The following is a 14,323-nucleotide window of genomic DNA, read 5'->3' as shown; positions in this document are numbered from 1 at the left end:
ATCAGCTTGATTTAAAAGAATTAGAAGTGTATATACAAACCAGTGAGGATTTTTAGACCAAATTCAGTTGGTCTAAAAAAGAAAAAAATATCAGTAAGCTACACAATTTGCATTACAAATACTCATTATTTACAGGAAGCAACTTTAGGAGTTGTTACTCATCTAATGAAAGACTTGGTATAAATATGTTCAAGTACACAACTAAATAATCGACCACAATAAAATGCAGCAAAATACAGACTAATGTGTTTCTGTGTCTGGATGGCTATGTTTCTGAGACGGTAGTGAGGAGCACTAAGACACAGAAGAATGAAGTCTCTTTTTAATGCAGACAAAATGAAAACAAAGTGTTTACTTCCCAAAAATAAATTTATTCTGGCAGTCATATCATCTTCCATTAGACTTGTATCACCTAAATACCAGTGTGCTTTCGATACCATTTTGGTTGCAACACGTATTCCATTTGAGACTTACCATATAGTCATACCCAATGCATCTGCTAAGAAAATCTCCTAACACAGAGACTTTCAAGACATCTGAAAACATAACACCCATTTTCAAAATAACATTCTCCAAAAAAACATCCCCTGAACAAAGCGGGATTACCCAAGAGAAGGGTAACTTCAAAAGCAGAAACACTCACAGATTTGTTGTAGAAGTCCCTGTCTTACCCACAACAACTTACTCTGTGAGATACAGCACATACAGCAGTCAGAGCATCCAGCTCCATTTTTACAACCACCACAGATCAAAAACTGTACCAAGTTTCCCCGGTCAGCACCAAAAGAAGTGCTCTAAGTCTTTCTTAAAAAAAAAAAAAAAAATACAAAAAGCAAACAAAAGCCTGAAATTTCCACACTGGAAAACAGAAATAAAGATACTAAGACACGCCTTTGGCATACTACTGTGTTTTCTCCTTACAGCTGTTAACAGGACGCAGCAGTATTTCTTGCAATAAACATGGGTCTGGAAGGGTTCTCATGAGATCACTTAGTCTATGTATACTGAACATGAAAAATGTGAACTCTTTATAATTTTCATATATAAGTGCAGGTCTCTTTGGAAAGTTCACATATTTAGATCTGTACACCTTATAAATCATTATACACCACATCCTCAAAGCTGTCTTTCACAAGCCATTAGCAAAACTACATGTACCAAAGGATGACAAGTTGGGAAACACTGGGTTTGTCCCTCCCTCTGCTCTGTGTCAGAATCAAGTATACATAGACACTGCCTGACAGATGTTATCTAGGACCACTTTAAATACTTGCTGATTCAGAAATGAAAGGGAGAAGGGAGTGGAAGCTCCTAGAAAGACCTAATAAAACAGCATCAAAATTGCCCTTCATCATGGCCAGTTCCCAGAACAGAGAGTCATCCAAGGCTGGCACCCAAGCACCCTTAATAGCTATAAACTGCAAGCAAAAAGAACATCATCTATTTTTAGCCCTATGTAGGCTAGGTATCAATTTCGTTGTGGTTTGTTTTGCTTTGCTTTATTCTACTGTGTTGTTTTTCTCTCATTACTCTTGAAAGTCGTTTGCAGTCCTCACTCCTGTGACCCACATTAAAATTACCGCATACTGCCTACAAGGCCACAAGCACGAGTGAGGTAAGTCTGGTCACATGCATGTGACTGAATTAACTCACCTAGTTTGGAAGTTATGGACACGATCAACTTTTCCTGAAAACTTCTTTCCAAGAGCAGATCATAAAAGAAAAACATGAACAAGCTATACTATTTTCCATATGAAAAGTTTTATAAAGTAGTTTAACAATCCCCTAAAGCTTACTGCATATATAGTACATACAAGAAAATCTGACAATACAAAATTAATTTCATGATAGCCAGACCTCCACCAATACAGCATCAAAACTAGTAAAAACATGTTTTATTCTTGTCTCATAAACATTCAAACATGTCTACAGACATGACTGAACAAAGCATATACAGTTAACAATATTCCATTTAAAATTTTTATTCGTAAGTGGCTATAGGTTTATCAAAAGCACTTTCCAATAAGATTACGCTTACATTTCCCCAGCTTTTCTCCACCACTGCACTACAGCTTGTGCAGACCACCAGCATTTGAAAGGAATCTGAAGACAAGTGTACTGCATAAAACCAAATGATCCTACACATAAGCACGATGGTTATCAGAGCTGACATAAGCAAATTAGATCTATTACTGCTGTCTATCAAGAGCACAGAAACAGTCTGTGTATCGCAGAACTACTACTAAAGAGCAGTAACACTAAAATTAAATTCAAATTTCAGGCAAAGTCCCATCAGCAATTAGTCTCACAAAGAATCACACTCCTGATCAGACACCAGTTGCTGAGAAACAGCTACCAAAAGCACAGCCGTCAAGAGCGAGCAGGGACAAATACCATGGACTTCAGAGTTGTACCAACAGCTGTGGGAGATGGACGCTACTCAGGGAAAAGGTAACACGGCAAGGCGTAAACCAAGGGCTGGAACATTTCATTCATCGGGCATCTGCTGAAGTTAGTGGAGTCAGAAGAACTACCAGTAATTTCCAAAGTAAGGCCTTTGGGCCCAGACTCTCCCATCTGCTTCAGGGGAAGCCAAATTATGGGCCTATTCAATAATTCATACAAATCATGCACAAAAATACCAAATAACTTCCTGAGTATTAGGTGTGCAATTTTCTTTGATGAATGCACAAAATTAGCACTTAGGGCAAAAGAAACAAGCAGACATCCTACTACAGGAGGCATTTCTACTTCTCCCATATCCAGCACAGACATCATTCTGATAATTTGATTTTCCATACAACAATACACAAAGAACTGTTGTTCTGTACCTAAACCTCAAAACTACCAAAGCGCTTGGATTGGATAACAAAGCTGCAATTTAATTCTGCCCTTCCTTAATCATTCAAGGCACACTCATACGATTTGCTTAATCAGTAAAAATTTTGTCCGGAGCTTCAGATCTAATGTTTTAATCAAGGCCTTGCAGAATATTTCTTCTCAATAAAACCATTTTAGCTGTACTCATTGACATAAACACGTACCCTCTCCTGTACAGTCAGATTTTACTGCCTGTCAATAAAAAGTTAATGCCTTGCAAAGGTCTTTATTTCTCACATTTCAAAAACTTCTGGAATAAAACTACCTGAGCTATACCCTTTCAAACATTTAAGTTTTTTGAGCATATCTTTCAGTACAATATGCTGCTATTTGCCGGAACAAGAATTTTTCTGTTTTACATGTCAGAACATACTCACTTGGCTAGAATAAGTTTTCAAGATACCTGTTTGTTTAATAAAATGAATCCCAGACACAATGTATTTGCAGAATGATGCTGCAGCATCATTGACTTGGTGTGTGCCTTTGGAAGCAGTTAGCATGAGATTCTTATGAGCAAGCTTCTCCCAGCTCTCTTGTTTTCTCTTTAATCTATTGTTTTGGGTTACTGCAGCAGTTAACAGAAACAAAAGATTATCAGTCATAGAGCAAAAAAGGATACTTCCTTCCAAAGAGACCAGAATTATTATTTTTCTGGACTAAATGCAAACTGTTCAAATATCTACTAAAAATAAACATATATAGTTACAGCAAGTTCTTTTTCTATTGCTATCAGAAGTCACTGACTCACCATGACTGTACATACATCTGTACACAGATGTTCGTTATTGTCATCATTATAGATAAACCACATGAATGCTGCATACTACATATGTAAACACACTTACAGTCATTAAGGTCAGAAAAGACCTTCGGACCATTTCGGTTGACCTCCAATAAATCACAAGCCATTATATTTCAGCAAGCTACTCTTGCGTTGAGCTCAACAACTTAACAAAAGCAATGATCCAAAAAGGCATCTCATCTCAGTGCGAAGATATGAAGAGATGGAACAGATTCTCCATCTTCACTCCCCCCCTTTGTAGTTTGTTCCAAGTGTTACTCATTCTCACTCCTTATGATTTGTGCTTTATTTCCCATTCTAATTTGTCTGGCTTCAGATCCCAACCATTAATTCTTGTAATAGCCGTCTACATTTAATTAAGCAAGGCCAGCATTTTCCCCATATGAAAATGCAATGTTTGTAAACAACCTTATATTATTTTTCAATTCATTAAGGTTTTTGACAGACAAGTTCTGGCAAATCTTGCTAGATTTACTGAAGGTGTTTCTATGTGCCTCTATACTGCCTCCCCAGAAAATTCAGGAGAAGGTGCCTACACCAAGTTACTCCCTGCTATAACCCATCCATTTTCTGAAGTTTAAAATGCAAATGAACAATTCTGTACAGGAAGGAACATGTTCCCTTCTGTCAGTCGTCTCACCCATCATCCTACCCCCAGAAGCATCATGCTGTCCTCCCCCTGAGCATGTCCTGCAATTCCTAGGCACTGCCCCTCCAGTTTGTCAACATTCTTTCAAAAACAACACAACTAGGTCTGCACCAGCTGCCCAACACTGATTTCCCCAATGCTCAAACTGACATTGGACTGAGTGTGCACATCTTACATCACCCTCAATAGGAAATGTAAGAACCTTTTACATTATTTTAGACAGCAGCTTGCTCAATCATAATAAAAACACCTACCCTATTACATCACTAAGCCCCATGTAATCAATCATGCTCCCTCAGATGCTGCAACAGTAAAAGAATCTTGGTGTCTGATTACTTACTAGGCATATTATCTTTAGAATTGCTTTGCTGCCCTTCAGCTTATTCAGTCCTTCAGTCTTCCTAAGCTGTTTTGAGGATATTGTACAAAAATAAGATGTACTTCTGCTGCAGCAGTGGTGCAGAAATTGTGCCACCCATTGCTACATTAGTGAGTCCTCGTTGCTGAGTTAGCCATGGTGATTAGCACACAGACTTGAGTCCTGTGAGGACATTCTATCTCTGCTGAGACTGTACAAAGCTGAGGGTCAAGAATTTTTTTAGATAAACCTCTTATGGTTCTGTAAGCTACAGTAAATGGTCATTCTGCCTTTTCCCACAAAATTTCTGAAGGACCCAACTATCTTTCCAGGCATGCAGGAAGCCACTAGACAAGACGACTGGTTGAATGGTTGGCTGAAACCTCATTGCAAGATGAGACCACACAAAAGTGTAACTATGACTGACTCAGAGCTACTGGAACCCCAGATCAAAAATTCCTGCAGCAGGTAGGGATGAAAAACCACCTAGCAATATATGCTGATCCCATAATGAACATAAAAACATGAACCACAAGACTTGAGAAACTAGATGGAACAATGACAAAATGGAAGTGGCCAAAGAGAGTGAAAACTTCATATTCCTATTTAGCAACATGTATCAAAGGGAAATTCCTAGCTCCACGGCTCCTTCTCAGGATCATCATGGAGAGGAGCTCCTACACAAAAAGGAAAGGGGAGGACAGTAAAGAAAGAGGAAAACAATAACCTTTTAAATTAAGAGACACACTAACCTGGAGCCACTTAGTATGTCTTCATTATAACAACAGCCAGTTACAGGTTTTCATAATTAAACAAACAAACAAAAAAAAAACCCAAGGTAGTCTGTCTCAATGAACTAGAGAATAGAAGACATTAGAAAAGAACTCATGTCCTTGCTTTTACAGAACACAAATTATTAGCAAGCTTACCTCTTTTTCTATTTTGAGCAGCTTTTTTACAGCCACCTCCTTGTCCTGAGAAATCCATCGGGCTCGATAGACACTTCCAAAACTCCCTCCGCCGCAGTTTTCAAAAAACTGCAAGTCATCAAATCTAATCTGCACAAATGAAGCACTGGTAGACGACATCTCATAATGACAAAATATACCACAGTAAAATCTGTAAAGAGAAAAGTTTTAATTAATACATGCATTCCACACACTTCTCAAACATTTTATCTCTATTTAGACACCCCAAAGCAAGAACCTGTTCTAATAAAAATACTACAGTATAAAACATACTACATCTCACTGAGCATAAGAGGAAAAAGAAAGTCTAAGAAGTCACACTCCTGTGGGCTACGCAGACACTGACACAATTTGCACAAGTTATTAGGAACAGCTGGGAGACAGAGCAACAGCTAAACGCGTTATTCAGAGTTACACTGACATTTCCTGAGCACCTTGGAAGTAGTTCTGCAAAACGCTAGCGTGTCACCAAGCTCGCTAACGCGAAGCACACTGGCGGACGGGAAACGCGCTTCCAGCCCTGCGCTTGCACGGGAGCTCGGGAATCTCAGGCACGCGCTCTCTCCTGCTGCGACCGCCGTACCCGACACGGGCGCAGGCAGAGCCAGCGAGCTTTCTGGCAGCCGCTCAGCGGCGCGCACCGAGCCCGCTCCCGGCGCTCACAGCGGGGCAGAAGTGCTTTTCACAAGGATGTGGAAAAACCTGGGCACAGCAAGAGTCTTTTTCCGAATGACTCAGTTCTGTTTGCATGTTATAACAAAGTGTAAGTACAGAGCAATTTATCTTGGTAACAATATGTGAAATTTTGCAGCGTGTGCCAAGACTGGATTCGGCAGTTTTAAGAGATCATTCCATATTCGCTGCCAGAGGAACATAACGTCCTTCTCATAGATTTCAAAGTGATAAAGCTTATGCCTGTAGCAAATTTTCAGAAACACTATCACCTAAATGAGCGCACAATGACTAATTTTGGATCTCTGCATAAGATCAAAAAGCTTTAAGTTCTTAGTGGGACTGCAGAACATGTGGGATCCTGCAGAACTTTCCACAAGTTTTCTGCAGGATTGTTTGAGGCTTGTAGGTACAAACTGGCACCAGTTTAGACAAACTAGCTTTACTTACTACCAAAAATCACCATGCATGCAATTAATGCAAGTAAGTTCATCTGCATAAACTGAAACAGGGACTGGTTTAAATAAATAAATTTAAAAAAAAAAAAGCACAGATTTTGGTGTGCTGGTAAAAATTACACCTCCAACTACACTGCTCAAGCTATAGTATCAACTGTGTATTTGGGGAGACTTTTTAAGATGGTATCCATGCATTATGCATTGTCTGGGGCTAGGAGCTGTATCTGCAATATGCCTAGCATCAGCTACTGCAAAAAACCTTTCTTCGAGTCCCTGATGGGGACTATATAAATAAAAACCCATTTTCCCCCCAGCTTTGCTGAATGTGTATTATTTCATTTAATTAAAATTGAGATATCACTTGACTAGAAACTTCTATCACTACTTGGCTGCAGCTGTTCTCCAAATGTGAGACAAAGATATAGAAGTATGTTTTTAGATATTGTATAAAACATAGAATCTTTTTCTAAAAATTGCCTGCTTAATTCTCTTCAGTTCTTATGAGGCACAGACAACAGCTGACAAGACCATGACACACTTACATGTTCATTGAAGGCATCACTTTTTTAAGAGAGGAGGTTAAGCTACATCTCACTAACAGTCGACAAGGCTATTTCTGAGGAAACACATATTCTCCTTTCCCAGCTTTGTAAGTTGGGATGAGATTTATCCATGTGGCATGAAATAAGGTCTATTCTTCCAATAGTTTCTGCCAACTTCTTTGGTGATACAAGTGCCTAACCTCTTCTTTTGACCTTTTGTTCTTGTTTTAACCTTGTTATTAGGCTTCCCTTCATCTTTTGCATATCTATTTAAGATCAGAGTCATCATCTGTACCGCACTGCACACGTTTTTCTTTAAAGCGTGCTCAAGAGAAAGGTAACTGCTCACTCCTGCAGATCAGGAGCATAATATGAAGGCAGTTTTAACGTTCTGCTTCTTTGCCAATGCTGCCCAATTACCTGGTCTTCAGAAAGAAAAAGCACATTTGTCTCTTCCATTTGAGCAGTTCCTCCCAGTTAACGCTGTGTACACAGCATCTCAAACATACGCGACACTTAATCGAAAAATGAAACAGATAAGCTTCCAAATCCACAGACTTTAAAACTTAGGGCCGTAGCCCTGCAAGCACTTGTGCACCTGGATAGCTAGTTATGCTCCACTGAGTAATCTCTTACTGACAACAGAATTACTCACAAGAGTAATGTTACTCATAGGCAAAAGTATATGCACCACGACTCGACCATAAATTAGACAGGGAAGTGTGAACAGCTGATAACATGTGGTTGCATTTGAGATGGCAGAAAGGACAGAACACCAAGGGGAAAGAAAAATACATCGGAAACAAAATATTCCTGGCCTGAATCCTGGGATTCAAAAGTTCTGAAGTGCTGTCAAATTATTTTAAGTTATCGTTCACCAAAAAGAACGAAATTATCCATATAAACAAATTATTTGGCTTCTGGAAGTTATACTAGCATAGAACAAGATGTTATACTAACATTTCACAGAAAAAAACAGCCTTAACATTTACCAGTATGGTACAACATACACACACGAGGCTTATTAAACAAAAGTGAGCACTTTTCTGATGTGTCCTCCTTGCTATTTGAAAACTCACTGTTTCCTGAACATTTATGTAATCTCAGTGGAGTGCACAGTACACAAACACTTGCAGAAGCTATTACTGATTCTTCTAATACCTTTCCAACTCACCCACAAGAATCAATCACCTGGAGACACTATGGTCACTGGCATACAATAAAGTAATACATTTTAAAGGATGATTCATTGGTTTATCTGAGATTCTTCAAGACTCCCCTTTTCCAGAGAAGGTTGAGATTTAAACAGCATACACTTTATACAGATAGCTGTAATTAGTGACAGCCTAAATTAGGTATACAGTCTTCCTCTTCTAGATGAGAGAACAGACCTGTTTAAATATTACTCCTTGTTTTTGGATGCAAGGTAGTTAGTCCTCAATTATACTGATCAATCCCTCTGCTATGCTTGAAAAAACAACTGTTTAGTCTAACCACTGCATGTGACAACTACATACATACTTATTAACTTGTCACTGCATTTTTAAAGATACTTAACAATCTGAGTTTACACCACTAGTTAAGAAAAAAAATCTTGCATTTCATTGAACTTCATATTCTTATACTTCTGTCCTAAACAAGTGCATCATTCCACCTGCCTGCCCAAGACTTTTTCAGATCTTATCTTTGTGCAGTCAGGAGAAAAGTCCCTTGTTATAGGGTTTGAGTGGAGCTGTTATGGTAATTCCCTTTGATAGAAGAAATACAGCATCCTGAAAGTTTACAATCAGTAAAGGAAATGGAGTAAGAGAAAAGGAATGATTTACAATTTTGAGTTTAACTGCTATTGTAGGTTAGCATTAAGAACACTGTGTCAACTGTCTTTGCTGCTTATTTCCTAAGAAATGAAAATGTGACAGTTCAGTAACTGTGAATGATGCTTATTTGAAAGAATGATTCACTTGCTGATTATTTCAATTATTTGTCTCTAACTATTTGATCTCAAGAAAATAAAGAAATTTTTCATTCTTCCATTTTATTTCAAATGGTTAACATGAGCTCGTAATCATGTAAGAACTTCCGTATCCTCTCTGTGGATTTTTCTCCTCCTAACTTATTTCTACAGGATGTTAGAAGCTATTCATTTCACACCAGAAGGAAAAGGACCCACGATGCATTTGGTAGTATTTACCTTGTTGAGTACTAACAGCACTCTGCTGTCCCATATCACTTTGTTATTAAGCCACAACAAGCTCATTCAATACAGTAATAAAAGCTCAGTGTACAAAGCCATCTGATAACTTGCTGTTACTGGCAATTTGGTGGGCAAAATCAACCAAAGCAGGGGTAAGGAAGCTTGCAAACCCCCTTCATTCCTCCCCACAGCGAGGAGGCGAGGCCGGACCCGCTCCCTGCTGCCATCCCTGCGACTTACAGCCAGCCCCACTCCTTGTCCTCCTCCTGCCACCTCCAGCTCTCTGCAGAGCTGCTCCCAGGGCCCTCTCTCAAGCTCCTCTACACTGAGGGAATCCCAAAGCACCAGGACAGACACCTTGTGCATCAGTCCCACTCCAGGTTGTACCGTGCAACATCTTGGGATACTGAAAAAAAAATGCAGCATGTTCATTTGGAGAGCTCAGCAGTACAAAAAGGTTTGGGTGGCAGGAAAAACACCAAAGAAGCAAAATTGTCTGCCTTATCCCATGGATGAAAGATAAGGCTCTACTATTTATCATTCAATTCCCAGAGTATTGAGTTTTCACTGAGAGATTTATAAGTTAGAGACAGATGGAAGGAAAGAATTTCACACAGATTGTAAAGCAGCTTCAACTCATGTTTTCCTTAGTGCCTATCTGTAAAACTAAAAACTACATTCCTCTCCTTGTGCACATCCCTCATGTGCACCTGAGGTGTTTTTAATACTTGTTTCCTTTAATATATTAGAAAAATATATATTGTAAATATAAAAATAAAGTATGTAACTCACTCCTTTCACCTCATGCTTATTCACTCTGATTCAGTGCTTCTTTCAGGAAGGCATTCTGCCAACATATTGCCAATAAAGTAGTAGCACACTACACTTGTGCTATCTTAAAATACACAGTAGAATGTGCCAAGTTTCCTTATTTGGCAAAACAGTTCATTTGCTTTCAAGATCTTTGACCAACCATTTTTAGATCCAAATCATCCTTTGTATTCCAATATGGTCTACAGTCCTTGAAGCTTTCAACCTAGATTCTTGCAGCAGCATATACATTTTTTTTAAATACAGTTAACTATTGCCTTTTGCTACCAGAAAACAGACAAGGGTATCAAGCTATGAGAGATACTGCAGACAGAGAAGTTTTTATAAGTAAAAGATCCTTTGATCATATCACAAAGTGTACATGGAAAAGACACAAATTCCATGTATACCTCCAAACTAAACATCCTCTAATCTCTGCTAACCTCTCAGGAAGTTAAAATCGCTTGCTAAACTTTCTTAATCAGATTTAAGAATGGCACTGGAGACAGTAAGACTCAAAGCTATGTTCCGCCTGCCTTGGTTACACACAAGCAGCAACGCTCCACTCCAGCCTCTGTCTGAACTAAGACTTTTGGAGAACTTCTCTTAATATTTCCACTTTTATTTGAATGTACATAGCCATCAGTGCTACAGCATGACAGCTCAACTCAGCCTAAGTAATCTGAGTACTTCAGGAAAGAAACCGCTCTATTTTCAAACTGAGTTGTACCAATGGTAGAGATCAAAGGGTTTAAACACTTCACTTTAAATAGAAAACATTTTATCTCAGCAAAATATTGAACTGCTCCCCTCATTTACATCACGTGTTATCAGTAACATCTGCAAGGAATATATATGCAACACTGTGCAAGACAGACAACGCAACCAGTTCTGTGTTCAGGCCTGCAGCGCCAGTAAGTCTTTCTGCAGACAGTGCTGTGTCCAGCCGTAGGATCTGGGCCTTCACTTTGTCAGGGTTTCGGAGTTCTGCCACTTCAGGTAAGCGGTCTCCCCAGGCTCACCACGGCTCGCGCCACGCCGCAGGCATGCAAAGCACCCTGCCGACCCACAAGACAAGCAAGCTGCTGAGGACTTACAATTTCAGGCCGGAGTTCTGAAAACATTTAACCACGTGCCTCCAACAAAATGCTAAGAAGCTTTCAAGCGATGGCCCAGTTACCCAACGCTTTTTAACTGCTTCTGGGGTTTAAGAAACGCGATGATCCACGGCTCTGCTGACTGCTCTACCACCAAACTCCGAGAAACGCACGCGGGACAGAGGGACGGCGGGCGGCTCACAGAAGCAACAGAAAGGGCACGGCGAGGGGCAGGACGAGACCTCGGAAACGCGGCAAGTGCCGAGAGGAGGACGGCCCGGCGGGGAGGGGGGGCGCGCACCTCGGGGCGCCGCCCGGGCCGCCCGATGCCCACGGCGGTAAAGGAGGGCAGCGAGCGCACGCCAGGCGAAGGCACCCGCACCGCCTCCGCAGGAGCGGCGGAGGGCGACGCCGTCGGCAGCCAGCTGCCGGCCGCCCCGGGCCCGCGGCGAGACGCTCGGGCGCCACATCCGACGGCGAGCGGCGAGCGCCTCCGCGGGAGCCGCTCCCGCGGCGGGAGCCCGGTGCGCCCCGCGCCCGCCCGGGCCCGGCCCGCGCGGGGCTCCTCGCCAAGGCGGGCGAGGGAGGGACGGAGGGAAGGTCAGGGCGGGAGCGGCAGCGCCGCGGGGCTCCCGGCGCCGGGCAGACGCCTCCGCGGGCAGGGCCGCCGCCCCCCGCTCCGCCAGCGCTGCCGGCCGCGCCGCGCCGCGCCGCCCCCCGCGGCCCCGCACTCACCGTCCCCGCGGCGCCGCGGGCTGGCGGGACCCGCGCCGCGCCGACCCCGCGCCGCCCAGGGAGGCTCCGACCGCCGCGAGCGCGTCCCCCGCTCCGTGCCCCGCGCTTCCGGTTCGCGCCCGCCCGCCCCCCGGCCCGGCGCGGCGCGGCGCGGCGCGGCCCTGCCCGCCCGCCGCCTCCCCCGCGCCGCGCGGCCCGGCCCGGCGCGGCCCGCCCGCCTCCCCCGCGCCGCGCGAGGCCTCTCCCCGCTCGAGTAACCGCCGCGGGGCGGGCGGAGCCGAGCGCGGCCGCGGCCCGCCGGCAGCCCCGGAGCCCGAGCCGCGCGGGCCCCCGCCGTACCGCGGCGCTCCGCCGGGCCGGGAAACTTCCCGTGCCCTGGCAGCGAGTTGTCGCGCTTACGGGAGCGAGCGCGCAGGCCGCGGGCAGCGAGCGCCCTTCTCGCCGCCTCTCCCCTTCTCTCTTTTTACATCCGTATCCTGCAGGGTTCAACTCCCTGCTCTGCACTGGGCTCCTCGCCTTGTCCCCTGCCACCTGCACCACGGCTCTGCATTCATCGGAGAAGCTCATCTCCCCACTAGCTCACATGCACGACTCCTTTATGCATGTATACATATATATATATATGTATGTATGTATAAACACCATACAGAGATGGGTTGTGGAGCACAATGAATCATGGAGAGGTGTGCAGCATCACCCTTAATCACATGCGTTAATGGCACATCGCAAAGATGTATGGTATCGAGATGAATCACTGCAAAGAACACTTTCCTGGTGGATCAGACAAACATTTCACAAAAATGAGGGGCTTTTACTCAAGATGTGTTATTTTGGTATGGAGGGGGCTAGCCAAGAGTTAAAACAGTGAAGCACAAGCACGCATATCTGGGCATAAAACAGAGCGTGTTATTCCAGTGTGCCATACTAATTAACGAGAGCAAGAGTTCAGCGAGATCTTAAGCACCGAGTTTGACACATACCTGAAGATGCTAAGTCAAAAAACAGGCACTGGCGGCTTCTCTTCTGCCCTCCTGGCAAATTCAGCACTGCCAGGACGAGAGCGGACTGAGGTCTGGACGAGGCCAGCTTGCTCTAGCTTCGCCTGGCTGTGGCAATTTCAGACAATTTTTGTCTGAGCTAAGGGTGTTTGTACTTTGTTATGAGCTGATACACTGCAAAGCCTGGAGAAGTCTCTCTAGACAAACAGCCTAGTGGCCCACTTTTAACAGAAAGGGCTAATAGCAAATGCAGATCACATGAAACTCATGCTCTGGAGGAGGAGAGGTGCCACATACTTAATCTCTTAAATGCTGTGACTAACATGTTTATCCTTCCTGTCTGAGGCAATTGCCACCCAGATTTTAAAATCTATTTAAATATTAAATCACTTGATTCATAGGTATTTGCCATAGCAAATTTGCTATTTGAACTTGCATTCAGAGGTCTCTTGCCGAGAGCATTTTGTCCACAGTTGTGTATACCCAGAATTACAATTTATCATTTCTAACTCTAGGCCCCACTTATAGAAAGAAGTAGATTGTCCCAATAGTGCTTGAAATAAAACATAAATTGAGGGAGTGTTTAATATTTCTTACTCTAAGACCAGGAGTACAGTGTTCTTCATAGAGAAGTGTATTAACATACCCAAGTTGAAGATACATAATTGCACTTGCTGTAAGCAAAGGAGAAGGCGACTGTAGGTACGCTGTGCAAGTGTCGTCAAACCCCTGTGCTAAACTATCCTGAAACTGGAGTTATTATAACAAGGTTTAGGGCATACATTTTTAGTTTTGTATTTTGCTGCTCTCTAGTTATTGAGTCTTTGTGTCTTTTCAATCTTTTTTTCTCATTATCATGAGAACTAACAAATTAGCTAGGAAAAAAAGAAGAAGAGAAACTGGAGTTTCTAATGTGGTCATAATAGCATATAAACAATGAACCGGCACGTGACACTATTTTCTTTTTTCTCCTTTTTGAGGTAGCAAATTCAATTTTGCCTGCACAACTGAGAAAATTCGCGTTAGCTCTGGAGAACTTGATCCTAATCTCTGGCCTGATACTGAGGTTTCTTCAATTTACGTGGAACAGGGAGAGAACGGGAACATTTAAAAGCTAACAAAAGTTATTGTAAAGCCGCAACAATCGGTCAGGGATGAAG

The 14,323-nt window shown here is 42.7% G+C and overlaps 1 protein-coding gene across 8 annotated transcripts in view; it reads right to left on the bottom strand.

The window, feature by feature from the left end:
* Positions 1-13,326, bottom strand: part of MAP3K20 (mitogen-activated protein kinase kinase kinase 20) — a 92,966-nt gene extending 79,640 nt beyond the window's left edge. The window contains exons 1-2 of one of the 8 annotated variants that reach the window (XM_062578236.1): positions 13,146-13,326; positions 5,619-5,808 (exon numbers count right to left, since the gene is read on the bottom strand). In XM_062578236.1, coding sequence (XP_062434220.1) covers positions 5,619-5,777 — 159 coding nt within the window. In that variant the 5' untranslated portion in view covers positions 5,778-5,808; positions 13,146-13,326. Of the gene's footprint in view, positions 1-5,618; positions 5,809-6,091; positions 6,250-9,763; positions 9,823-11,430; positions 11,554-11,731; positions 11,852-12,165; positions 12,249-12,504; positions 12,539-13,145 lie in introns of those variants that run through there. The other 7 variants (XM_062578243.1, XM_062578240.1, XM_062578242.1 and 4 more) reach the window with 7 other exon arrangements.
* Positions 13,327-14,323: the final 997 nt, after the last annotated feature.

This window comes from Rhea pennata, chromosome 6 (assembly GCF_028389875.1).
Source record: "Rhea pennata isolate bPtePen1 chromosome 6, bPtePen1.pri, whole genome shotgun sequence".
NCBI classification, from domain to species: domain Eukaryota; kingdom Metazoa; phylum Chordata; class Aves; order Rheiformes; family Rheidae; genus Rhea; species Rhea pennata.
The sequence above is the reverse complement of the archived record's forward strand: the minus strand, read 5'-3'. Positions and strand labels throughout refer to the sequence as shown.